This window comes from Taeniopygia guttata, chromosome 12, assembly GCF_048771995.1.
Source record: "Taeniopygia guttata chromosome 12, bTaeGut7.mat, whole genome shotgun sequence".
Taxonomy (NCBI): Eukaryota; Metazoa; Chordata; class Aves; order Passeriformes; family Estrildidae; genus Taeniopygia; species Taeniopygia guttata.
In genome coordinates this window covers 16,964,517-16,992,173 of record NC_133037.1, presented here as the reverse complement: position 1 = coordinate 16,992,173, position 27,657 = coordinate 16,964,517, and the positions used below count along the sequence as shown (strand labels likewise).

General features: G+C 45.2%; 1 protein-coding gene across 12 annotated transcripts in view; it reads right to left on the bottom strand.

The window, feature by feature from the left end:
- The window catches only part of LOC100227828 (6-phosphofructo-2-kinase/fructose-2,6-bisphosphatase 4), a 51,203-nt gene extending 23,892 nt beyond the window's left edge, over positions 1–27,311 (bottom strand). For 5 of the 12 annotated variants that reach the window (XM_030283110.4, XM_012572914.5, XM_072934856.1 and 2 more), the window contains exons 1-3: positions 22,420–22,546; positions 3,965–4,081; positions 250–346 (exon numbers count right to left, since the gene is read on the bottom strand). In XM_030283110.4, the coding sequence (XP_030138970.4) occupies positions 250–346; positions 3,965–4,081; positions 22,420–22,543 (338 nt within the window). In that variant the 5' untranslated portion in view covers positions 22,544–22,546. Of the gene's footprint in view, positions 1–249; positions 347–3,964; positions 4,082–4,858; positions 4,881–11,357; positions 11,647–15,985; positions 16,029–22,419; positions 22,547–26,782; positions 27,098–27,194 lie in introns of those variants that run through there. The other 7 variants (XM_072934859.1, XM_072934854.1, XM_072934855.1 and 4 more) reach the window with 7 other exon arrangements.
- Between the last annotated feature and the right edge of the window lie 346 nt (positions 27,312–27,657).

Below are 27,657 nucleotides of genomic sequence, written 5' to 3'. Positions count from 1 at the left end.
TCCTAATGAAAAGGAATCAAGAAGGACTTCTCTCCATTTCTGATTCTTGAGATGAAACAATCAAGAAAAAAAGACCCCCAAATTTTAATCTGCTTAAAGAAATTACTATCCCACCTTCTCTTGAATGTCTTTTCCTGCAGTCTCCCTAAGGGCTTTGATCATACAAAAATGCAACTTCAAGCAATCGCTAAGAGCAAATTACAGATGATATCTTTTTAATACGATTAGCACGGTGTACCAAGCACTTACTTCCTGATTTTCAAGCCTTCTTCATTATCAGGCAGGAAGAATTCAAAGGATTTATACTTTTTCACCAAATCTCGACGATACTGACCAACATTAAATTCTGCCAAGAGAAACCAGCATTAGCAAGAGCCAACAACAGGCACATGAAAAGGACAAAAGTTATGATAACTTTGAAACCAAACTTCCTGCAAAGATAAAATAACTTGGCCTGTAAGTTATCATACTTCTTGTGAAGCAAGATAACTTACTTCATACTTCTTTTTGCGTTTTGTGAGGTTTAAAATAGCAAAACAGCAATAAATCTTGGAAATAGCTAAAGAACATTTGGGCTGTAGTCACTCTACTTCAGTGGCCACACTGTAGTGCCTTTGTCTGCCAGTTTGCCTGGACAACAAAAAAAATTATTTTCCTCCTTTTCAGGAGTAACTCAAAGTCTATAAAGGACTAGTAATGATTATTGGTATTAATAATAATTTATTATTAGCTTTTTCTTCTATGTATATGTACAGTGAAACAGTGTTCAGATAGCACCTCCCAAAACTTAGAACCCTTAAGTACAAGGCAGAGCTCTAAACAGAACTAAACAATCTTGCTTTAAACAAACAAAATTTAAAATTCCAGTAACGAAAACATTTTTTCAGAACCCTGCTCTAATATTTCTAATCCTTAAGAATTAGTATTTCACAACCCTTGCTCCACTTACTGGGAAAAAAAAAAAAAAAAAAAAAAAAAAGATAAATTGCTGAAACAAAAAAAAAACCTAAAAATAATCCTAAGTATGAAACAATCTCACTTTTATCTCATCTCAGTGATCAAAACACACCTACTCCGTATCTGGACAAAGGTGTAAAAGGTCCTTGGCCAAACACTGTATCAGGTCACCATGTCAGGTATGGGATTAGGGCAAGACAGTTCTGCTTTGGCTTAGAGCAGAATGACATTGAACCCTAATTAATTTCATTCAGTGGCTGTGAAAGTAGGCCTCTGAAATGAAATTAAACATTTAAGTTGTTTCAGAACTACAGGTTTTGTCTGCTGAACTGCAAAGCTTTGTTTTGGTTTTTTTTTTTTTAAGATTAAACCACACGGAAGTATCCTGTTTAAGATGCTGCCAAGGTACAACTCTATTTGCCAGACTTCATTTCTGGAAAGAGGAAAAGAAGCAGTAGACACAATTACAAGGTTGTAGTTAAGGAAGAAGAGACAGAATAAAAGAGCTCATGAACCACGTGCTGTATACAGATTGCTGTTGGGATTGGAGGCAGAGGATAATGATATAGAAATTATTTTTCTCCCCCAAAAGTCAAGTTTTGTTTGAGCTCAGCAGTGCTGATGGAATTCATCATGACATGGATTACAGAACAATCCAGGTGATTATGTGATGGTTTTAATAAGCACTAGCCACAGTGGCTACATGAAAAGGTTTACCTTCCCTTTTAAAACAAATGGAAGGTGCAAGAAGTTCAGATGGCCAGTGTTGTAAGTCAAAAGCATTTTAACAGTCAAAAATCAGGAATTTCATGAGAAGGAATAGTTACTGCCAGAGGGCCATGCAAAGCAGAGGAAAAAGTGTTATCTAGTGGGACAATCTCCAGCCTTTATTCTTGATAGCCATGCCTATGGAAAAGTTTCCCAAAGCTCACTGGTATCACAACCACAACTATTGAAAAAAGCTTCCAAGGCTTAGTATCTCAAAACCACACTGCAACACAATTCTATTCAGACATCTAATTGACCTCATTTCCTTCAAAAAGCACAGACAAAAGTCCCCTGTACTTTTAACCATTTCACATTCTATACAAGAGAGGATTTTGGAAGGAAGAAAACACAGATATGATGACTGATTTAACCATCAGCAAAAGCCTGGGTTATTTACCTCCACCTTCTGTTCTTGAACTCTCCAGTTTGCTTAATGTTACATGAAAAGATGGCATTTATCTTTTCTCTGGTTTACATAACCTCATAATTTGAACCATCTGTCTCAGAGAACAAGAACTCCTGCTAAATTAAGCACACGCTAATTTTAAGACATTAAGAGCCATAGGGTAGCAGATGTTAGGGCTACTTGATACTGATCCTGTATCAGTTCAGTCCCGCCAAGTGGAAGAATTAGGGAAAATGTCATCTATTCCCTCAAACAGGCAGTGAGATGTTTTACATGGACTTCAGTAAAATTGCATCACTGGAGAGACAAACAGAAAGGCTTTGTGGTTTTCTGAGAAAATCTCAGTCACTCTTTCTAACAAAGACAAACAATACTCAGCAACCAAGGATAGAAACTCATATGGCAACTTTATATTGCATATTTTTGTAAAATCAGGCGGCAATGCTCCACCTGTTTTTTCATCAAGCACTACTGTGTGTGTTTTCTGATGTGCTGCTTGCAGTAGCCTACAGAATTTCTCCTACCAGCTGAGCCAAACTCCACCTACAGTAAAATTAGTATTTGGGATACATGCAACCAAGCATGAGCCAAATGTGGATAATATCTTTCTTGGTGTCCAATACTGGACTTCTGCTTGTCAAAGATCACACAGTGAAGTGCTCAAAATCAATGACCTTTATACATAATATATCTCATAAATTTAAGTTACATGTGTATCTATCACACAAACATTTTGTCACTTTGGATATAGGCTAAACTACTTTGATTGTTATTCTATTTCAGCCTAATGGATAAAACTAAACTCTGAACTAGCTGATACTGGTCATCAGAAGGGTTAAACCATGTGAAAACAGTAAAAATCGAGTGATAATTTAAATCCTGTAAACTCTCATACTTAAAAATGCCCATAATGCCTCTTCTAAGTAAAGCACATTATACAAGTTCCTAAAAACTTAAGAAAACACCCACACAAAAAGCTTTACCCTAGAATCAAAAGGCAGTTTAAATATAGGCCAGAACGTTTCATCTTGACTTTTTAGAGTGACTAGGAAATACATCTCTGAACAGCCAGCCAAAACTCCACACTTTAGTATGACCTCATGTGTTTAATATCATTTAAATTATTAAACAGGCATAGAGCTACTATTACTGCACTGGACACAGAATGAGAGCACACCAAATGTGTCTTGCTCTTCTGCAGAGAAAGAAGAGAAAGAAGGGGAGGTGGCTGCTGAGAACCTCAAATGCACTTAGGTCCTGTTTACTGGGCCCACAAGAGACCACAGGAGCCCAGACAGGTCCTTGGCACAGCCAATCTGAGCCATTTCCTGCTCAAAACACACAGAAATCTTTAAGGAGTTGATAACAAGTGGCAACTGGCTGCCTCGGTCTTTGGCTCCTAGCATTTAGACAAAGAACTGCAAGTCATTCCACAAACATAAAGAAGTAAAGAACTGCAAGTAGCACAAAGTTCACAGAGAAAAAAAGATGGAGAAATCGGGAGTTTAACCCAGAAGTGCCGACATTCCTTTTCACCCACATGTAGAAAGGAAAACAAGGAAAAAATAAATAAACACAAAAGGGCAGTGTTTCACAATAAGCAAAAAAGGTTGATTTAGGCAGAACAAGAAGGTAAAGGGACAGTCAACATAATTTGATTAATTAACACATAAATAGCAACATGCCCATGTATGTTATTGCTTAAAATTACATTAACAAAGCAGGAGGATTTTAAGTAGTTAAACTTGGCAACAAAATTACTGGAAATCAACTTTATAAACCACCTAAGGTTGTGCCCTGTCCTTCTGATGTAAACAACAGTAAACCCATCACCTTTTGTAGGTACTCCAATCCAATTTAAGTAGCGTGTCAGCTTCTTGGAGATGTAGGTTTTTCCTCTTGCTGGGAGACCCACCATGACAATCAGAGTAGGGCAATTGGTCATACATACTGCAAGAGAAACAGGAAACCAGGATTTACCAACAGCATTCCCACAAGCAAAGGCTGCTGCTGCTGCACTGCAAAACCCCTCTCTGAGAGCTCCCCAGGAAGGTCCCACCCACCCAAGCAGCTCATGCACTGTGGGAAACCATTTGGGGCTCCACAGCACGACAAGGAGCCTGACCACCCTTCTTATGCTGAATTTTGGAAGGGTGAGTCAGTGGCAGTGCAGTGATGGACGTGTGAGGTGTAAACAGGCAGAAAAGAAGAAATCTGTATATATGCACACAGTAAAAATAGCAAAATAAAGGCAAATGACATCATACGCCCCCGTGTACCTCAGTTTAGTGCTTGCATTGAAAGGAAACAGCAAGGTGTACAGTTTTTAAATAATTTTTATATTTTTAAGACAAGACCTAAACATTGTTCAACCTTTTCTTGATTTTGAGCAAAATGAGCATGATAAACACATATTAATAAATTATAGTAAGACATGCTACTCACTACTGATTACTCCTTTAAGTACAATTAACACTAAAATCTCTCTTGAGCAGAGCTCATTTGGCTATTACTAAGAATAAAACAAGTATTCTACACAATCAAGTACAATAATCTGATATAGATATATGTACATACTCTTAATCAAAGCCAGAGCATTTAATTTTAAAAAATCCCTCAACACTGTAGGAGGCTGAAAGAATTGTATGTATAATCTAAAAACTTTGGAGGCATTTCCTTTCAAATTACAAGTTTTTGAACATTTTAACAGCACAAAACTAAGGATACCTTGCATTAATCTATCACAGCTACAAGGAACTGCCTAAAAAGAAAGAAAATATTAAAGTGATGCAGATACCACCAAACTCCCTCCACCTTCTATTTTTAAGGGAATTCATTTCTATACAATCCACATGTGTATCAATTTCCTCAGTGCCTTGACCGAGACATCAATTTACTCCAAAAGACCAAATCTCAGTGATTAGCTGTAAGGCATAACTGAACTGGTGTACAAAGGGCTGTGTTTGCTCAGAATTCCCAAACTGCCATCCCACAAAGCCACTTGCATAAATCTAGTGCAGATAGTTCACATAATAGATAAAATAAAATAAAATAAAATAAAATAAAATAAAATAAAATAAAATAAAATAAAATAAAATAAAATAAAATAAAATAAAATAAAATAAAATAAAATAAAATAAAATAAAATAAAATAAATTAGCAAAGGCAGATGTGCCGTTTTAAAATGCACATTGGAAGCCACAAAACAAAACACATTAAAAATACACCACTTTTCATGAGCGAGAGGAGGTGAAGCGGCACCCAACCTCAAATCCATGAAACAGTCAACTACTCCCTGTAATGACAGCTACAGGGAACTAAATGCAAAGCAAAACAGATCCATCCAAACATGACTGAGTCTCTGGAAGGATGCTGAAAAAGCCCTCAGAGTGAGTTCCTCTGTGCAGAAGCCTATAAACAAGAAAGGTAATAATTTCTTTTCCTTTTTGTCATAAGTCCAGGCTGTGAACCCCCTCTCCAAGAGGGTAAACGAAGTCTCTAGGGAAGCTACAAAGCCTATGGAGTGCCAAGTGCTTATTAAGCTTAATAGCCTTGCTTCCAGCTTTAAGGGCATAAAATAAAACACTGAGACATGAGAAACCCCTGGGCCTCGAGACATTTTAAGAGAAGACATTTTTCTTCAAAGCCTCTTCAAAAGGTCCTTCACCTGAAACACCTAGCTCAAGTTTTGAACAATTTTTCAGTACAAGCAGGGAAGTAAGAGCTGTATAAGACAAACCAGGATCTCTACAGAAAGGCTCCATGCACAGCCTGAACTCCTCCAGCTCTGCAAAGAACTGTGGTGCAGTAGGCTTTTATACCTATTCCAAGCAGAATTTATACCTATTCCAAGCAGAATTTACCAACCTTTTATTCTTAGGGCACCTCTTTTTTTTTTTTTTTTTTCCCATTTTTCTGCTGCTGGGGACAACCATACACATTTCACCTTCTCTCAGAATATCCGTCTTCTGGTAATGAAACAATAAACCTATACTGGAATAAAACTGAAGTCTGGGAAGCTTCCATGAAGAGACCTTCAAACCACTTAAATTAAATGGCTGCTTCACAGATTATATCAACAGCTAAATTTCTAAATTAAGTCCTACTGCCTGCATGGTTTTCTAACCAAGCAGCAAACTAGATCAACACCACTACAACATGCAAAAGGGACATTCAGTGTGCCAGTCTGCTACCACCTGCATTTTTACACGTATTTCCTCAAAGAAAGTACAAAACCAGCAAAGCTGCCTTTGTTAGAACCCCGTGTGCCTAGTTTAACAGGAACATCTCACCTGTTATTCCAATCACTCTGGTGAGCAACCACAGAGCAGAAACCAAGAGAAATATCCCAGTCAAACAAGTGGCAACCCTACTCTCATTAGGTGCCAGGCTGAACAAGAGTGCTTTTTCTCTGCAGACAGATGCCCCTGTCTTTGTAAGGAGAACACCACTGATGCCAATGATCCCAAATCTGCTTTTACAAAATGCCACACCCCTGTAAGCAACACTACACAGGACACGATGCTACAGGAACATGCCACTCCTCAGTGCTTGTCTTTAACAAGAGGGTGGCAGTTCATAGTCTAAAATTCAGGGCACCTAAAGAAGTGGTTGGTGCTCTGGATTAGATGGCCACCAATGGCTGCAGCCTCATACCACCTGCACAGGTGGCACTTAGTGACAAACACTGACAAGTAGAAGCCAAAGGCACCTGTGCTGGCCAAAACAACCCATTCACAGCTAAGTGACAGGACTAAAAATAAAAGCACACAAAGCAGCTATTTAATTTCTTCTGTATCTCAGTGTAGCATTCTTAATACACAAAGACTCAGCACAGCAGACTTTATTTCCTCCCTTATGATCCTGTGTAATTAACAAAGCTTAATTTTGTTCATTAGCTGAATAAAAAAGTTAAGACCAGAACAGAATGCCAAGTTCTGAGGATGCATCATATACTCCAAAGAAATTAATTATCTTTCACTTTATCTAAACCACAGCTTTCTCAACAGAATATTGCCAAGGCTTACTGCAAGCAGGGAGAAACAGTCATTCCCATGGAGGTATTTTCAATATCAGTGTCTCATGGTTTACATTTTCCCTTGAAGAAATGTAAGCAAGTTTGACATGAGGAAGCAGGCTGATAAAAATAGCCAAACATACCACAGTTACATATACGTAATTCCTGGTTTCCCAATGGCACAGTGCTCAACTTCCCATTTCACAGCATCTCACCATCACTCAAATTTATATTAAAAAACTTCAGTGTGAGCTACAGGTGTGTTAGAGCCAAGGCAGACTCCTAAAGGCAGCCTTCTCTCTACTTCTTACCACTGCACTGTCTGGTTTACCTTCAGAAATATCTCTACACGGTCTAGTCTCCAGAATCATCTCATTTTTCACTGTTGTTTCACATAGCTAACTCCCAAGGGTTTCTGACAGCCCCAACCTGTGGATGTGCCATCAACACTAATTTTGTTAGATGAACACAAGCACTCAGAACAGCAAAACAGAAGTTACAGCTTGTACACCATCATTTGCTAAAGATGCTCAATGACTTTAGTCAGTTTTTTCTTTAAAACAGATGCTTGTGATATATGCATTTAAGAGTGCGTGTTTATAAACAGCATCACCAAAGGAGAAGGAAAACACACCCAAAATACCAATCAGTGAGGGAAAATGGCCAAATAATGAAATGCTTCAACTGAAGCAAAGTCAATATCCCAGTTTAATATTTCTTAAACATCAGAACAACACAGCAAGCTGCAGCTTGAGAGTAAAATTATGACTGCCTACTCTTCTAAAGTTTAAGACTTAACATCAAGGAAAAAGAAATTACATGTTTATTTCTTGCCTCTTAGACTCTGTTGTGAAATAATGCAAATGCAAAAGAAGGTTGTGAAACCAAACTGGGACACGGAACAATCTAGATGAGTTGTGCTGCAATTTATCAGCCTTCAACTCTTTTGGATCTTGTGAAATCCAAGTCAAGAGTTGATATTTTCCAGGTTTACTTACTACCAAACAAATTATCAGCTGTCCTTTCCTTTGACCCAGAATTAGATTTTGTTTTTTCCTTATATGTGTTAAGGACAGATGTTTTTTGTATCAAGCTGTTACTGTTAGAGATTTGAAGTTTACAAAGTGTTCTTGCAGTTTCTATAGCCTTCAATTCAACGCCTGTTCTCCAAAAAATCCCGTACTATTTAGAGGCTCATACACAAATACCTCTGACTTTAAGCCAACATAATCACCCTTCCAAATAAGGTTAGCCCTACATGTTTTACCCATTACTTATCCAAGTTAACCATTGTTAATCCATCATATCCTTTTGATTAACAATGACAACCAGTTTCTCTTCTTTGCATCCCACAGGGATGAGTTCCCCATCCTGCTGTTCTTCCTGAAAAGCATCTGCTCCTAGACCTGAAGAAGTCCATAATCTTCTAATTTGTATCACCTCTTTCTGTCCAAACCACCAGATTTTATCATCACCTTGGTCCAAGGGATTCAGAATTCACATTTGTCCCCTGGCCAGCCTTGTGCCACCAGCTGCTCCAAGCCACTCTGTCATTCACTTCCTCAGGGTCACCCTTTGCTTCCTACAGCTTTGATGCCAAGAGCAAGGATCCCATCTCACATCCTGCTCCTCAGGCACCATCCTCACCTCATTCACTCTCCTATTTTCAGTTCCTAGGATTAAGAGCATAAATACACACAAGCAGCATGTGCTCAAAGAGTAGAGTTCTTTAGAGCAGAGACATTAATTTGATAGCTTTTTTTTTGGATGTACATTTCTACTGCTGTATCATCAGTAAATGATCATTATTAGACTGACCAAATTTTAGCAGTTGTAGGGAAACAAAGCATTTAACTGTACTGGGGGAGGAATGTTTAACCACAGGAAGTTCATTATTTATCTCTCACTATAAACATCCTCTGCTGGAACAACTTTCACTAGGGCCTACTCAGCTATTTGTTTTTTATGTCCATGTTTACAGCTCTCTGCTTGATTCAGAGGTTACAGCAATCTGAACATCCAATGTCAAGAACAGCTTTAATTCAACCTATTCATAGACAAAACTCTTCACAAGTGACCACAAAAGGCAAGCCACAGCTATTAATAACAATATACACTCCCAGTGCCTTCAGGTGTGACTCTGGAAGGTCACCAGAACAGTTACCTCGGCTGCACCTCTGTCACCAGCTGTACAGTAGGCTGCACATGGACACAACTCCTCCTCAAAGACCTTGTACTGACAGGCTGAAAGAACTGGCTCTTCAAAGCCCTGTGACAGCTAAACCCAGGCACAGCTCAACAGATTTCTTCTTCTCAAGACAACAGTAGTTGCTACAACTTTTAGAAAATCACACTAAAAAAGGCTAACACTGGTAAGTCCTTTCGTAGACAAACCTGCCGAGTCCTCAACTAGAAGTGTATACAGTTCTGCTGATCCAGCTTCTAGAAGGATAAAGACTAAAGGTAGAGCAAAGGTCAGCAGCACAAAGCAAAAAATAAATTAAAAAAAAAAAAAACACCAACCAAAAGAGGCTGAAAGAGTTCATCTTGTTTAGCCAAGAAACCCAGAACACAGAGTGACTTACTTCACTTTTCCAACTGCAAAACTACACTTGAGGAAAAGAAAACCACTTCTACCTTGAGCTGGTATTTTTGGAACAGTATCATCTGACACAGTTACCTGAAGCAGCAAAGAACTGGAACTGGTCAGCCCAACACAGCCCCAAGTCACCCATCTGGGCAGTCCATCCTGAGCTGCCACAGCACAGCTACAGCACCCACAGTCACACTGCCCCACCAAAACACAGAGGATGCATGGAAATCTTAGGGAAAAGGAGTCTGCAACACCCCTGCATGGGAAAAATTATGAAGTGTTCTCAGTTTGCTGACGCAAAATAGATGGTTTCATCAAGGAAGAGTAACTTCTGCTCATCTGCAGGCTGATTGTAATTCTTACATATCACAAATGACTGCAGATTTTTTACGAGTAGGCATGCAAAAGGATTAAAAAAAAAAAAAAAGGGCAATCTCTTTTTGTAGCAAAAGGTTTTTTTCATTTATAAGGGGTCTTAGGAATTAAATTTACAGAGTCTTACCAGAAAGCCCACAGGCATGTGAAATATTTTTTAATTTATACTCAAGTGAAACTAATTAATTCTGCCAAGAAGACAATGTACATCGTCAAATTACACATGACTCACATGCAATTTTGTTCTTGGGTATGGGGGATTCTTTTGTAAAGCAGTATCTGTGTCAGAGCTATAACAGATATTAGTCTGTTTGGAAAAGAGATGCCACATTAAGGCTAAAACGAAGCAGTCTTCTTAGCATGTTTATAAAGCACTTATACACATTTTATAATTCTCTTCCTATTTCAGCATTCATCTCAAACTACCATGGTTCCGATGCTGGAGTTCCCACAGAAACACAATCCTGCCTGCTTGCCCAGCACACAACAAGAGAGTTAGGGGTGGTTTGGGGTTTTTTTGGGGGGAGGGGGTTTGGTTTTCTCTTTTAGCAAGGGTTGGACCAAAGCAAGAGCAGAGCGAGCCAAGGCTGCAGCCCATGGACTGCTGCCACACCGGCAGAGCCTCAGCTCTGTCAGCACAGCCTCTTTGCATGACAAATACAAACAATTCTACACGACAAAGCCCCTTTTGTCTGCAAAACTGCCGTGTACCGGACCTCAGTTACTCAAGTAAGGGGGCAAAATGAAAGGCAGAGGGGGAAAAAGCAACCTGTGAGGTAAAGTTTGTTAATGAACTATGGTTTACAAACGCCACAGACAAAGTCTCAGGAGGCTGATGACTTGGTTGGCTGCACCTCAAAATACGGGAAGTCATTAACTCACGAAACAGATGGGCTGATACAGCACTGGCTTTAAAGGAAAAAAAAATACAAAGGAACACAACAACCAAAACAAGAACACTGTGTCATTTTTAGGCCTCTCTCCAAGACGAATATACTGAACATAAACGCTCCCTGACACCAGAACGTCTAACAAATAAAAAACCCAAACACACCCGCAGAACACCAACAAAAGCAACCAGAAAACACATTCATCCCAGCTGAGCTCCCCTGCCTTCCGCTGGGCACCGAGCCAGCAGCTCCGGGGCTCGACCCTCCGGGGGGACCCGCGCCCGCCGCCCGCGCAGTGACCGGCCGGGGGCTCGGTCCGTGCCCGCCCCCCGGGCCCGAGGGAGCCCTCACCGCCGCGCTGCGCGCTGTGCCCCGCGGGCAGCCCGTTGTCGTAGGGCTCCCACGTCTTCTGCAGCGGGTTCTGCGTGAGCTCCCGCGCCGCCGGAGCCGCCGGAGCCGCCGCCATCCTCGGCCGCTCCCGGCTCCCACCGCAGCGGGGCGGGCGGGCCGCGCCGGGGCCGCCCCCGGGGCAGGGCCGGCGGAGGGAGGCCGCAGCCCCGCCGAGCCCCGGCACCGGCCCGGCCGAGGGTCGTGCTGCGAGCCGCTGACTCCGCTCCGTGCAACAGCACGCTGCTGCTGAAAAGCCTTAAAAAAAAAACAAACCAAAAAACCCACACAACCAACCCAAAATCTAAATATAGAACGCCCAGGGAGCGTGCAGTGTGTTTTAAGTCGTGCATTGAGTGAGACATTTTTCCAATTAAATTCTGTTTTGGCCTAAAGGCTAAATTAATAGCAATGCAGAAAAACATAAACAAACCATAGGTTTCCTACATCCTATTTGGCTCCCCGCAAAAAAAAAGCTGTTAACAAATGGCCCTGGGAAGCTGCGGTGGTTTGACTAAACGCAACACCCGGCTGTCGCCTTTCCACGTCACCTTTATCAGCTTGACAGCTTGGGGAAACCCACCTCATTAACTAGCCTGAGCAAAGCCTAAAAAAGCTCAATATTTCACATATGTACACCTCTCCATATATTTTACAGAAAATAAATGCAACACAGTGAAAATACAGTAAAGTGGAATACACACTTTCATTATTAATCACTCCAGTATTATGACACTGGCCTAAACACAAGTGAAGCTCGGTACATACTTTCTTTTTTAATATTAACCAGGCTCTGATCACCTGAGGATTATTTTTAGTATTTCTGTTGTACTACAAGCTAAAATGTACCTTTCTAAACAACAAAAAAAATCAGTTCTCAGACACGTGGCAAGATACCTCTCAGAGGGTCAGTATTGTTTTTCCAGAACCATGTTTGCTTGACTTGTTTTCCCACTGTTCCGTTTCCTTCTCTCCAAGACCAATGACAGTTTTCCTCTGTAGGTGCCCTACACTATATTTTCATCCAAGATTTTCTTCATGATTTTGTTTTGGGTCAATAGCTGACTTGGGAAGGGGCAGAGGGACTACAAGAGTTTCATTGCAAGGGTCAGAAAACTAGGAGCAGAGGGAGGGAAGTTTTGAATTCTTGAAAGCTTCTTGGTTTCTTCTGTCAACTGTGTTTACTTCCAACAGTTGCCCAAAGAGCTGTGAGCAGGAACAACTCAAGCTGTGTCCCAGGTTTATCCCAGAAGCCTGTCTCCTATGCACACATGGAATGCTGTAACACACAGGACACAGACTCCAGAGTAGAGTGCAGCACCAGGACGTCCCCACCTCGCCCTCCTGTGATCACATCAAGGCCAACACCAAGATGCTCCAGCTTTGCTAACAATGCCTCCAGTAAAGCCAGGAGAGCCCACCACAGATGTGATATTAACAGAAACAACAGATGAATAGGAAGGCATTTATAAACCACACTTCTCAGGTTTGCTTTACATACATTAAGTAGAAAACCGACTAAATCCTTCCAGCCTGTAGAAACAAAGTTTGTACTTCCTTTCTGCAAATCCACACCCTGCACAAGAACTGGAAGCCCGGTCACACCACTACCTCGTGCCAAGAACACTGACCTGATGTTATTCATATAAGAATAGCATTTTTCAGAAGCCTGTGCGGTGAATGGCCACATTTCTAATTCTCATCCTCAAAGCACCAGGCACAGGTCCAGTCAATTAATTCCTTTCTGCTCAGGCAGATTCAAACCAGTGGCACCTGCACAAAACTTCAGCTAAGGGTTTGTCCAGGTGTCTCTAATAACATCAGAGGTGTTCAGAGACACCTGCTAGCCTTTATTTTTGTGAGGCACAGAGTTCAGCTTGGTTGACAACAAGCTTATGCAATTATGTTGTATTCTAGGGTTAGTTGATTTGTGGTTTGTTTTTAAAACTCAGTGCAGTAATGAGGTATTTGATCAAGGACACAGAGAAAGCAAATACAGGTATCTTGTACTACTCCTGAGGTCTCCTTTCAAAACATGGTTTACAAGGGCACTACATTCACTTACTGGGAAAAGACAGAACAAGTGTTGCCTGTTAGAGTCTCAATAAATGACAGAGATCACCTGCTGCACAATCTCATTGTCATCAGCGGCTGCCTTAATGCAAAGGCTGGAGGAGCAGAGCTGATGCCTGCAGGTGAAGAGCTTTGTTTGCTACAGGGAAACCATGAACAAGCCTTTAGTCCCGGGAAGGCTTCTACAGTCTGAGCATCTGCTCTCAGGGCCATGGTGGGCAGAGAGCTTACCTGAGAAACCACCTCTGTCCAGGGGCAAAACATAAGGAGAAGGGCAGTCCTGGAAACTGAGCTGCAGCATGGAAATAACGTGCTTGAGCCAAGTGACAAAGTTACACTCACTCTCTGGAAACAACTGACTGACAAGACAGGAAATGTAGGGTTTTAATGCCTACAGCAAATGGTAATTATTTTGAGAAAGGGAGAAATAAAAGAAACTGAACCAAGGTTTCAGCTTGATCCTACAGAAACCCAACTTGTATCTGTGAACACGCTGTATCATATGGCAGCCACATAACCCAAGTTTCACCATATGTGCGAGTAACTTCCACATACCTCATTTCCCAAGTAAATGTATCACTTTTTAGCCTGATAGCTCATAAAACATCCATAAACCACTCATCATCTCTTCCTCCTGTCCTTCCACCATCTCCCTGGCAGCACACACTCGCTACGTGGAACTGGGAAAGATTTCCCAGTCTCCCAGGTGCCCTCCTCAGCACCCGAGCACACACAGCTCACCACAGCCCACCCTGTGCAGCACAGGGGATCCGGGCCAGAGCTGAGAGCCGGGAGGGATCTGCGGCACGACAACGAGACACAGCCAGCGGGGAGTAGAGGGGTTCCGGAGCGTTCGGGCAGCTCTCCCGCTCCGCCCGGAGACATCCCGGGGCCGCCCGGAGACATCCCGGGGCCGCCGGAGACATCCCGGGGCCGCCGGAGACATCCCGGGGCCGCCGGAGACATCCCGGGGCCGCCCGGAGACATCCCGGGGCCGCCCGGAGACATCCCGGGCCGCCCTCAGGCTCCCGCGGGTGCTGCACCGCCCGCGCCGCCAGGCGGCGCCCTGGCCCCTCCGCGGGCACTGCGCGGGCGCCCCCTGGCGGCGGCGGCGGGCAAAGGCACCGCCCCCGACAGAGCGGGGACGGACGGACGGACGGACACACGGCCGCGGGGAGGGACGGACACACGGCCGCGGGGAGGGACGGACACACGGCCGCGGGGAGGGACGGACACACGGCCGCGGGGAGGGACGGACGGACGGACACACGGCCGCGGGGACGGACGGACGGACACACGGCCGCGGGGAGGGACGGACGGACGGACACACGGCCGCGGGGACGGACGGACGGACACACGGCCGCGGGGAGGGACGGACACACGGCCGCGGGGAGGGACGGACACACGGCCGCGGGGAGGGACGGACGGACGGACACACGGACACAGCGCTGGCCATCCCTGTGCCTCGAGCTGCTCCAAGCCCGGCGAGCCGCCCGTGCCCAAAGAGCTCTCCTGGAAAAATGAATTCCCTGTCACCCTTCCCAAAGGCACTGTCGCAGCCAAGTGACACCGGGATCGCCGTGCCAGGAGACAGCAAAGCTCCACAGAACTCAAATACAGCAGGACCTGGGTTCTGAGCTTCTACTCTGTGGTAGAGTCAGAGTTTACAGGCAGCTGCTGGGAAGAAAAGCACATCTACCAGCCCTGAGTTATTTCTTAACCCAAATGAAAAAAAATACTGAGAAGTGTGAGTCCACACTCAGAACGAAATACCCACATTTCTTTATAGACATTAAACACCAAGAAATTAGATTTCATCATTTATCTATTACTTCAATTTCTCTAAAGTAATTCTCCTTCCAATAAGTCATGGGATATACTTTGCAATCCCACATTCTCAGCTACGTACTTGGACAAAACCCACAGTCCCTGACCTCTACGCACACAGCTGGCAATAATCAGCTGGGGGAACCTACATCCAAACCCTCTCTATTGCAAGTGGCAGGTTACTGCTCCAGCTCAAAGTGACAAACAGCAACTAGTTTAAATTATCCCATCTTAAGACTAGCATCTGCATTTTCTACATCTGGCAATAGTGAGAGGGGAACAGATCAGAGTTTAAGTTCTTATCCCCATTTAAGAAGGCACAAAGACAGTGCTGAGGCTACCCACTTACAAGTACACAAAAATTTGACATCACTGGTTTTGTTTCAGCACAAATTTAGGAGACACAAAGGAGCACAGACCTTGCAATAATCATTACATATGGCTGTTATTCAAGAAGTAGACACACACCAGCACAGCCTTCAGCCACACATACATCTTACATATCCAGCTTTGACACCCACCCAAAGTTTCTCATGGATGGGCTGGCTCTGACCAGCTAACAGGCAGCCTGCTACACTGCATCACAGCGTTTGTAGAAAGGAGACAGGATAATTCCTGTTGAACTTGTAATTTATTTTCTCTTTCAATGAAAAAAAATATAAAAAAAACCCAAAAAAATATTTCAAATGTACCTTCAGCAGGCTGGTGGCAGTCCTTCATTGGCCAAAATCCATGCAGCTGGAAGCATCACCTGAGGACAGCAGCTATATAATTTATACCAGGCTGTTACCACACTGCAAGCCAATGAGAGGAGTCAGTGCCCACACACACAACTATGCTTCACCCTTTCTGTTCACAAGTATCAACAGTCCAGCATTTCAAAACTGGGTTTCACGTGCAATGTGAGAGATTTCTCCCCACTCAGCTGATGTGAGGCACATTGCTGATGGGTTTTTTGACCAAGTATTTGTTGGGGTGCTCTTATATGGCAAAAAGGCTTGTAAATGCACCCAGTTTCTGCTATAATGACCAAACCTACTGCAGAGCAGCTGGGACACTTGGCTTGTTCTGTCACATCCCTTGTTACACGAAGACCTCAGCAGGGAACAGACTGCTCTCTCCTCCAGGTAATTCCCATACTCCCAAAGTGCAGATCAAGCCTGGCAGGTTCTTCCTCCCTGTGCAAGAGAAGTGCCTAACAAGCTGCCTAGAACACAATGCCCTTCTGCTCAGTATGTTGTGACCTCTGCAGCCTCGCTGGGCACCAAGGACACCCAGAGATGAAGGAAGCTGCACCACAAAAAGCACCTCTCTTCCTCCCTGGGCTGCTCTGAGCTCCTGGATGATGACACAGAGTATGCCTTGGGAACAGTCATCCTCCACAAGAGATCCCCCAGGAGCTAAAAGGTGCTCAGAGAGCTTCCCACAGAGAACAGAGTAAGTTCTTTCCCATCCAGAGCTTAGCAAGCACAATGAGCAATCAAGGCAGAGAGGTGCAATGCTGGGCTAGCAGTGACACACATTGACTCACACCTTCTCAGTTCAGGCTCTCAGGATGTTTTGTTACATCAGCTCCTTAAATGAAGACTTTCCATCTGATCAAGGCCACCTATGGCTCCCTCCTCATCCCCAAGTGCCATCCTCGTTTTTGTTCTCCCACAGTCTAATGTCCCAGGAGTCAACCCAGCAAAAATAACAAATAGCCCACTAAGTCCCCAAAAATTTCAAGCATCCCACATGACAGGTTCAGCAGGTTCCCCAGACCATCTCCACAGGCCCTTCCATTCCGGACTTGATTCCAAACCAACCAAAATCACAAGGGCCAGGCCTTGTGATACACAGCCCTAGCACTTCCTTCAATCCTTCTGAGCAACAAGTAAGTTTTATTAGTGGGACCATCCACTCCATATCTTATTTCCTATCACTGCCTAAAGGGAAAATGTTCCAGTTGTCTTGGAGTACGCTGCTACCCCAAAGACAAGCAAAAAGCCATTAAGAATTCAGAAGTAAAACAAGAATCTGCCCTCAGCAAGACACACCTTCAGAAATTATTTTGTAAGAGTTCATTTTACTACCAGACTTCATGGCTACAGATCAATCTATCGAAGAGATTGATAACAAATACCCAGAAGTAATCACGCTTTAGATGAGAATAAGCTACTACTAAGGACAAGAAAATTCCTCTGTGCTAACCGGGGAATAGATTTAAACAACATCCAAGATCCCACACAGACAAAGCCTTATAAATACAGATACTAAAGAGATTCCTTGAGCTAAAACAAAATATTCCTTAGCATAGATAAGGAAAATAATTCATCCAAACAGAAAATGTTCATGTCAGGTAAATCAGCAAGAAAACAAGCTCCTATCTATTCCAACAACCACCACCACATCTGATACAAGGGAAGATCTGACAGGGTTTGGGCCGTCAGAAGCCTCACACCACACCTAAGAGACGAAAATTCCCACAGCAATTTGCTTGTATGGTATTTTCCTCATTGTCTACTGGAACATCATCAGAGTTATTCATGGTGCATGCAAAGCAACGAGGCAGCCCTGACAGCAGAGCTCATGTGTGGCTGGATTCCAGCACAGGTGTGCTTTCCAAACCATGAGGACCCCACCATCAGGAAATAAGCACCAGCCACACAAAGGTTTTATTGTCAGAATTGTACCAATAAACTCTTGGATCGCTTTCTACAGAACTCACTCCTTGCACTGCAGGCACATAAACTTTATTAGAGGAGATATCTGAGATTACTTGGGGAGACAGAGCTGATCAGCAGAACATCATCTCACCAACACGTGGATTGCACGAGAACCCCAGAGCGAACACTGAGACTCACACACAGCAATATCAACTAAAAAAAATATACACCTTGCAACACTCTGTTATCTTCACGTGAACTATTCCTCAAGGCACAGTCACTCAGAGTACTTTCCTTATTCCTAAGTATATAAATACGTTAGTCTAGAGGTTTATCACATTTTGGAATAATTGATCTCTTTTAAATGTGGGAGAAATTTAATGTCTCGAGATAAACCCTTTTGAAGAGATGCTATTGTTTTCACACAAGGAAGTTTCCTGTGTTAAGCCTGCTATTAGGGGTAGATTTAAGGCTAGTCTGCATTAATTCCGTTTGTTAAATCTGAAGGACTAATCACAAAATCTTTACACCTTCAGTCCAAGCAGTCCTCTCCCATCTTTCCCTCTGAGAAATACTGAAATTATTTCCCTGAAAAACAGGAAAGATCCTCAAGTGGTGCTTCCAACTATTGCTTAAAACTATCCCCATCATCACAAAGTTGAGCAACATTTTAAATCTTCCTGTTATGATGCAACATAAAGGAAAGATGGCATCCATTATTCATGTTTTCTGAGTGCAACCCGGTGTTAAAAAGCCCTTTGTAGATAAACCCTCTCTCTGTATACCAGGGACTCCAACCTATTTACATGAGGGGGCCTGTGCTTGTCAGAAGCGCAGAAGGAGGACACCAAAACACCCAGCATTCGCACAAATTGCCTATTTACAGTCACACGTCCAGAGGCTAAGTGAAAACCCCGGGTTTCCAAGATGGCAAGCGCCGTGAGGAGAGCGATTCCTGCACACTGCTCTGGTAGAAGCTGATGTTGTTTCTACAGCAACAGCGCGGGCAGCCTGGCACAGCCCTGCACGGTGCGTGCCCCCCAGACAGTCCCACACCCCGCAAGGTGACACAGCAGCAGGGCCACCGCAGCCACCTGCCAGCCTGATCTAACCACCAACACAAAGGCCGCAGGGCTTGGAAGAGAAGGGAACACAAAAACACACCTGCATCCATGGGGATGTCTGCCTTTGAGCCTCTTGAAGCTGCTGAGAAGCAATCTGTGCTAGGCAGTGTGAAAGTACCTCTATCACCTCAGAGCTCTCTACTCCTTTTCAATCACCAGGCATATTAGAAAAGCTCCCCATTTCTGAGTTTGAGTGTGCAGGTATGAGTAGTGATGTAATTAAAGGGAGCACAGGGAAGGCACTGACAGTTTTAAGTACAACAGACAGCCCTTATCCAGGCTGACAGGCTTATGAATTATGCTTAGCTACTTTTATATTAGATATTCTAACACTTCTGGTGTATACACATCCTCTCTCCTGTCACTCAGCTAGGATCTTATGAATCCCACTTGCTCATAACAGTAGGTTTAGGCTGCTAAATAATAAAAAAAAAAGATAAAACAAGGGCAGCTGCCATCTCAGAGTAGAATTAAAACACTTTACCCCACCTTTAAAACCAAATGCTATCAACTGACTTCAGAAGTACAATTCTACAAGAGCTGTCACTTCAAAGGAAAACATCTGTAAAAACTTACTACATGAGTTAGAGGAGTTGTCTGATGAGATGAAAAAGGAGAATATACTGACAACAAAGAGCACACAAAATTTGCATGCGATTTAAATGCATGAAGTATACCAAATCAATTTTTTTAAAATCTTGAAGGCTTCAGGACAGAGCTACCTATCAGATAGCAGCACTTTAAAAAACAAGAGATAAGAGAGCTTGGGAAACACCACACGGGGTTTGGGGTGTGAAATACTGGATGAGTGATGGGGAGCTCAGAGGGGAAAAGGCAAGAAGGAAAACAGCCACCGGGCTGGGTGACAAAGCCTGGAGGTGTAGAGTGAATCTGTGAGTCACCAGCACTTAATAGAAGCTGAAGCCATGTGAACGCCTGGAAAAGGGCACAGGGAGACAAGAGCGAGACAAGGTCAAACCTGGGGAGGAGGAGGAGGAAACGCTGGACCAGGAGCAGGGAAGAACATCAGCAAAGAAAGAACAGCTCACTGGAAGCAGCAGGGACATGCAAACATTGCAGTGACATCAAAAACAGGTAATTAGAGAGAAGCACCCAAAGCAGCCCTGGCACAGCAGCGGCTGAGGGAGAGGGGGGACAGCCTCACCTTGTGAGAGGGACTAGACCTCACTCAGAGCCAGACCAAATTTTAAAAAGTGGGACAAGAGTTAAAGGTCCAGCAGAGGATAGTCCAGCCTACCTTAAAAAACAGGTATGTCAGCGAGGGAAAAGCCCATGGCAATGGAAGCAAGAGCAAAGAGAAATGGGCCCAAAGTCCTCTCAGTTACACTTGGGTTCCTGCGTGTCCCACAGCAACAGTAAAGCGGGGTTTGTGAAAGTAAGGAATAAATCCGTCTGGAAAGGCAGCATGGAAAACTGACACTGACACAGGAGGAAAACAACCCACAGCATATGCGACGCCAGCTGCTGCTGGAAATATTCTTAAGCTCTGTGAAAAAGGAGGGTATTCATCCAAATAAAAATACAAGCAAACCAGAGCAAAGCTTCTCAGAAGCTACCAGTGACAGAATTTCTAATAAAAGCAAAAATTCATCTCAATTTGGCAAACTACAATGAAGTCAGGTAGTCTAAACAGCACCAAAGGGGCAAAAATACAGGCCAGACACACAGATCTAAACCACAGTGAATCTCAATATTCAGAGCCTCCAGGGCAGATTTTTCATTTTCTGTGCATTTTGCAAGTAGACCTAGATGGCCTATCAGCTTCCTGAAACTAACAGGATCAATGTTCAAATGAGGAAGCTTAATAAAAGTAATAAAATTATGACAGCCAAAATAATCAGATTTACAGAATGCAGACAGGCTAAACAGCACAAATGCTACACATTAAACTCTTGCAAAGGGAAAACATTCACCCAGCGAGGCTCCAGCATAATGTTAGTAAAGTAAGCTGTTCTTTAAAACAAACCAAAAAAAAAAAAAAAGAAAAAAGAAAAAAGAAAAAAAAAAGCAGCCCACCTGAGTTATCTTTGTATTTTGAAAAAATAACTTTGGTTCAGCACAAGTGTGTCTCTAGAGAAAATACAAAAAATTGTTCAGGTGCACAGAAGGCCATCCTCCATCACAAACAGCATAAGGGACAGCCTTGGGCACCAGAATGTGTAATAACACATTCCAAAATCTAAATATCAATTGAAAGCCAAGAAGGATACAAAAATAGAAAACAAAGCAAGGGAATCAGAAGCAAATGAGCCCAGCAGCTCTCACACTCACCACCTCCAGAGAAACACCAGCTGTCCAGGACTGCTGGTTCCAGACACCGCACCCTGGGTCGGTCTGTGCCTGCTCGGGTCCCCCCTCACCACCAGGGACATCTGCCCCTTCTTCCACACAGGACAGAGGTCTCAGAAACATTAGTCTTTCACATTTTAATGACAACTGGCTAGCAGGAGTGAAGAGGTGCCCTACCAATGCTCCCAGGACACACAGTGCTTTGAGCCGGTCCCATCAGACCCGGGACCGACACCAGATGAGCCCAAATCCCTGGAACCGGCTCAGCCTGGGGAGGAAAAATCAGTCACAACCCAAAGATATAAACCTGTGGGAGATATTTCTTCCAGAACTGCTAGGATTTTTAAGCTCCTCTACTCTAATCCCCAAATTGAGCATTTCTCAGGGAAAAATAAAGAGGAATCTGTGAGATTGATCTCCCACCAAAAATAAGTAATGACTTCAGCAGTAACAGGGCTGCTCCCTCATCAGTCCACCTGTCACATGCTGACATTTTCTAATTACAAGAGGTCATGAACCCCTGAAATCTCCTCATTGTGTTGGGGAAACCAGTTTCACATGGGTAGCAGAAAAAAATACAAAGCTTTTTCCCCCCCCCCCTCCTTAATGCAGATGGTAAATGCTGCACAGCTCAAGGACATCAACAGGGTTCCCATGAACAACAAATGTCTCTTGTTATTAACCAACAACATCATTTAGATTTCCAGGGATATATGACCATAAATGAAAACTTAAAAGGAAGGAAAAGCCAGCCTTAAATCCAAAGAGTGTCAGTGAACTGGTCAGAAGCAGTTTCAGACCACTCATGGTGGTTGTGCTCCCGAAGTCCAAAGATGGGGTGTAATCATATAGAAGCTGTTAGGTATAACAAATCACAAATATTTTATCTTTGCACATTTTAATTTAAACTATACACTGGCAAACCGTACCCAACCCAGACATGAGGATTTCTTGCTGCTTAGGGAAACCTCCCCATTTAGGCACCTAAAACGTGCAGGATCAAACCAAGCCTCTGCAGCGCCAGTTCAGAGCCAGACAACTCACCAGGTCTGCTGCTGTGTGCTCTGGAGAATCCCTCACGTGGGAACCCACTGCCAGAGAAGCAGCACCACGAGTGGCTTTTCCCAGCCTGGCAGGAATAGCACGTCCCAGCCATTTTTAGGCACATCCCAGCCATTTTTAGGTGTCACTCTGGTGGCAGGCGTGCAGCCCACAGCAGATCCGGGGCTGTCGTGAGGCTCTCCTCTGCTCAGAGGAGAACAGTGCCAGGAGCCTGGATCACACAGCTCCCCTGGCAGTGCCCAGCTCAACATGGGTGAAGCCAGCTCCACACAAAGATAGGGTGCCATACAGAAACAGAACGAAATATTTTTAAAATAGCTACTCAGGGAGGAGTTCGGGCAACTCTAGCTCACCTTCAGAGTCAAAAAGAGGCAAGAACTCAAAACCCTATTCACCTATTTTGGTTATTATTTTTTCCTACATTTTTCTACTCGTACATGCCTGTAAACAATATAGTAACATACTGAATCACCTGGAAACTAATGCCATGCAGGCATTTCAGATATCCGAGTGCAGAAATTACAGTTTAAAATTCCATGTTCCAATGTAGCAAGCACATTATTTCTACAAGGGCACCCATGACAAATCCATCCTGTTTTATTAATAAAACATTTGCAAAACACCGTTTTTATCCATCACATGGCTACAAGTCCGTTGCAATTAAGAGACTCATCATCTGTGTTCATGGCAGCTCAGGGCTTCAGGATTAATTCCAGAGCATTACTTCAGACCCTTAAATGTTGCAGAAACGAACACCCAGGACAGCCCCTCATGCAGCAGCTTCTCAAATGAGAGATAAGTTTGGCAGAATCAAAACACAACCCTAAAGGCACCTAAAACTGCACTGTTGTAATAGCACAGGTAAGTTGACACATTTTACTCAAAAAACACCAAGTATTTCTTCTCTTTGCATGGACACAAATTCACACACGCTCAGCACATCAGAGTGGTTTTGGAGAAGAGAAGGCTCTGGGAGATATGAGAGCACCTTCCAGCGCCTAAAGGGGCTCCAAGAGAGCTGCAGAGGGCCTTTTGACAAGGGCACGGAGTGACAGGACAAGGGGGAACAGCTTTAAACTGCCAGAGGGCAGGGCTAGAGGGGATATTAGGAATAAATTCTTCCCCATGAGGCTGGGGAGGCCCTGGCACAGGTTGCCCAGAGAAGCTGTGGCTGCCCCATCCCTGGAAATGTCCAAGGCCAGGTGGGATGGGACCTCAGCAGCCTGGGATAGTGGAAGGTGTCCCTGTCCATGGCAGCGGGTGGGATGGGATGAACTTTAAGGTCCCTTCCAACCCAAACCATCCTGTGATTTTGCTTCCCCAGGTCAGCACCTCAGCAGGTAACAGGTACAGCACGTCTGGAGATTAGGATTCATAATCAGTGAGTGATTACAAAACTTGGGGCAGGTCTTGGCAGGCACCCAGGAACAAGCCTGGTTTAGAGGGCACCCCGGCCGCCCCACGCTGGAGCCTTGTCAGAGCACCCCAGGCCACAGCTGCCCCTGCTCCTCTGCACAACCAAACCATGCCCAAAACCAATCCACCACTGCTGAAAATAACAACCTGTGTGAAGCAACATGGGACTCTCCTGCAGCCCCACTTTAAATGCCTGGTAAAAATCTAGTGAAATCGGGAATCAAGCTAAATTACTTAATTTTAGACACTGGAGAGCCCAACTAGACAGTCTAGGGAGTTTGGAGTTGATTATTCTCTTTTACTGCTTTTCACAATTTAATTACTTAACCTCTTCTGGTCTCAGACACCGCAAGCCAAGCACTTTGCCTGTGAGAAAAGGTTAACAGACTAATTATTTCTCTTATAATGGGCAAAAATGGCTTCTGGGGAAAACCGGTGCAGGCCCAAAGAACCCTGCACTTCTCAGGCTCACAGTTGGTGCCTCCTCACTCATATTTTGACAATTTTTACCGTTTCTACTACACTGACCTTATGACTCTTCCCAAGAAGCTCCACCCAGGGTGTGTGGCCACAAGCTTACACCATATTCAACAACTTAAAGCAAATGAAAAAAAGAGAAACAGAACAAAACATATAGAGTGGGAAGGTTGGAATACTCCACCAGGTCATTTCTTTCAGAAGGTTGAAGCATTCCCCAAATATGTGATCTTTTCCAGCACTTCAAGTCTAAGATTTATATTTATCTCAAGGGAAAATCTGTGGGCATCATACGCAGAGAGGTTAAGCCCCAAGGAAACCATGCAAGTCCAGTGAGCCATTCAGAACACATCCATAGTGCTTCACCAGCAATTAAATACTGTCCACAAGTTGGATTTACCAAATATCTTACTCATAAGAGCAGAAGGAACACTGACGCAATCAAATTGAGAAAAATATTGTTGCAACCAGGCTTATTTTTTTAATTGGATGGATGATACATTAAAAAAATGAAGTGTTACAATCACTCAATTCAACAACATCCTGCTATTGGTAAGGCTTATATTTATAAATCAGTACACTTTCATAACAAAATGTCCCGTTTCATAGCAGATTCGTCCTTTGAATGACTTCAAGAAAGTTCTGAAACCAAATCCTCCCCAAAATGCTCTCAGCTTTGGGTACTCATCCTGCACAGCTATCCCTACATGAATGCTCTCATTAGATGATGCACTGATTTAAAAGGACTGGCATCTTATGTAAATGGATGTTATTGCCTTTAATTGCAGCCATAATTATGGGAGTGCCTCAGAACTGAGTAAGGTCACATTAAGCAAACTTATTGGAAACTTTGCAAACTGCTCTGCAACACGCTGGACGAGCACCAGGAGTCCCACAACGGGCATTTATTCAATCCCATCTTCAGCTCTACTCAAAGCACTACAAAATCAATAATGTATTTATGGGATTGCTCCAAGTTATAGCTGGTTTAGTATGTTTTTGCCTCAAATGAACTAATTTATATGGCATTTGCCAATATAAAAAGTTTAATTTAGAACTAACGTCTTTAAAGATTGAGAAGTCTTAAAGAGTTTTCAAGTTTCTTCAGTATTAATGTCTTTCTTTATCCTCCTCACATCTCGGAGCACCACAGAGCACCAAGGGACCTGCTACAGAGCCAAGAAGGAGCCAGGGGTTGACAAGAGCAGCAAGGGCAGTATGCAACTCCCCTGGCACAGCCAACAAATCCCTGCTGGTGGAAGACATCGGCACAAGCATCCTGGGAATGACCAAAGGGGCAGCAAAGGGGTTTTTGTTCAGCCACAGAGCAATGGACATCAGCACCTTTCAACAGCTGAATGGGGTCCCCCTGCTAGTCCCAGACGTTCTGAAAGCCCAGCCTCGCTGGAAGCCTTCTCCATGCCCTGGGGTGGTGTCAGGCCCGGAGGAAGCAGGCAGCTGCCCACTGTAAGGCTGGCAGAGGCACAGGGATGGCTGTAAACAAGAGCAAGCCTGTGACTCACTGGGCAGGAGCCACAGCCACCCCGCACCCGGTGACACCCAGTTCTGTGTGGCACCGGGCACCTCGGGGTGCTGGTCCCGTTACCAAACCCGAGTCCAACACCCTCCCTGCCACATCCATCTCTGCCTCCCCGTCCTGCCCCACGGCAGCAGGGCTGCCCGGCTCATCTTCCAGCCTACATCATGCCATTTTCCTAGGAAGTGGGGAAATTATATAAACGTAACCATGACTAAGGCTACGGGCAAAAGTTTTGGCGCACTTGCATCACAGCTGTCACCCTGTATTACACAAAGTGCCTGACAAACACGCCAGACCTCGGGCCCCAGGGAGAGCCAGCCCTTTCCAAGGAAGGCCCCAACGAGCCAGCAGCCAAATCACACGAAGGAAGATAAAAAAGGTGCAGATTATGTGCTTTTTATGGAGCTGCCCTTAGGAATAAGGGAAGAAGAGCTAACCAGTTAGATCAGTATTTGCCAAAGCACTGCTTTTACACCTTTCCTCGGCAAATGGAGAGCACCAAGGCTGGGAGGAGTGATGTAAACCCGCCTTCCTACAGACAGTTGGAAAAAAAAAAGTCCATCACAGCACAGCAATCTCCAAAAATAACTCGACAAGCAAACAGCTGCTGCTACACTACGATTCTCTCTTTCCACACCACATCTCCCAACCCTTCCTTCACCCAGGGCTGTTCCAGCAGAAGCCGCAATTCCCATTGCCCAGCGGCCGAGCTTTCCGAGATGCCGGGCACCCTCACTCCTCGGCGGAGCCGGGGGAGAAAATCCCGACCGGGGCTCCAGGAAAACACCAAACACCCCCTTCCCCGTCCAGCCGTGCCCGACCGCGCGCGGGTCTCTCGGGGCCGCCCCGTGCGTGGGGAGCCGGGGCGGGAGGGGAGAGGCGGCGGCGCGGCGCCCCTCCCGCGGGTCCTACCTCGGCAGCGCCGGCCCTGCGGGCAGCGGCCGCGGCGGCGGCAGCCCCACATGGGCGGCGGGCTGGGCTCGGCTCCGGCGGAGGCTGGCACGGAGCGCAGGGCCGCGGGGAGCCCCGCGGAGCTGCCCGCGGGTGTGCGCGCCCCGCGCGGGGCGGGGCGGGCAGGAGGGACCGGCCCCGGGCAGCCCCCGCCCCGCCGGGAGCCCCCGCTCCGCCCCGCAGCCCGCGGGGTGCGGAGGGTTTGGGGGAGCAGCTCCCGGGCCTCTGCGCGGGCACGGCCGCGGAACCTCCGCACCGCCCCGCGCCGCACCCCTGCACCGCTGCCCCTGCACTGCACCGCTGCCCCTGCACTGCGCCCCCTGCACTGCACCCCCTGCACTGCACCCCCTGCACCGCACCCCCTGCACCGCACCTCTGCTCGCCCCATCGCCCGCTCCCTGCCGGGACCGCAGCCGTCCCTCCGCTGTCTGCTCCCCGGGGCTCCGTGTTTCGTTCAAGCGAGCCGAATTTAAAATAAACAAATTGCTAAGTAAAAATCAAGCGGCCGTGAGGGCGGTGGGGCGGCTGAAGCCATTTTGGAGAGCTGGGTGTGAGTGCAGCGGGCAGGGGCAGGGGCAGGGTCGGCAGTGACGGGGGAACGGGGCTCCGCTAGCAGCGAGCCCTGGGCCGGGTTCAGCAGCACCCGCCCCGCGGAGCCAGCGCTGACCCAGCGCTGACCCGGCCGGGCTCACCCCGCAGACACCGCCAGCCCCAGGAGAGGAGCCAGGCCGGGATCCACCTCCCCGGGAGCCGGAGCGGGCCCGGTGCAGCCAGCCGGGCACATCCAGGCTCTGCGTGCGCTCCGGGCACGGCCGCCCACCCGCCCCGGGCTGCAG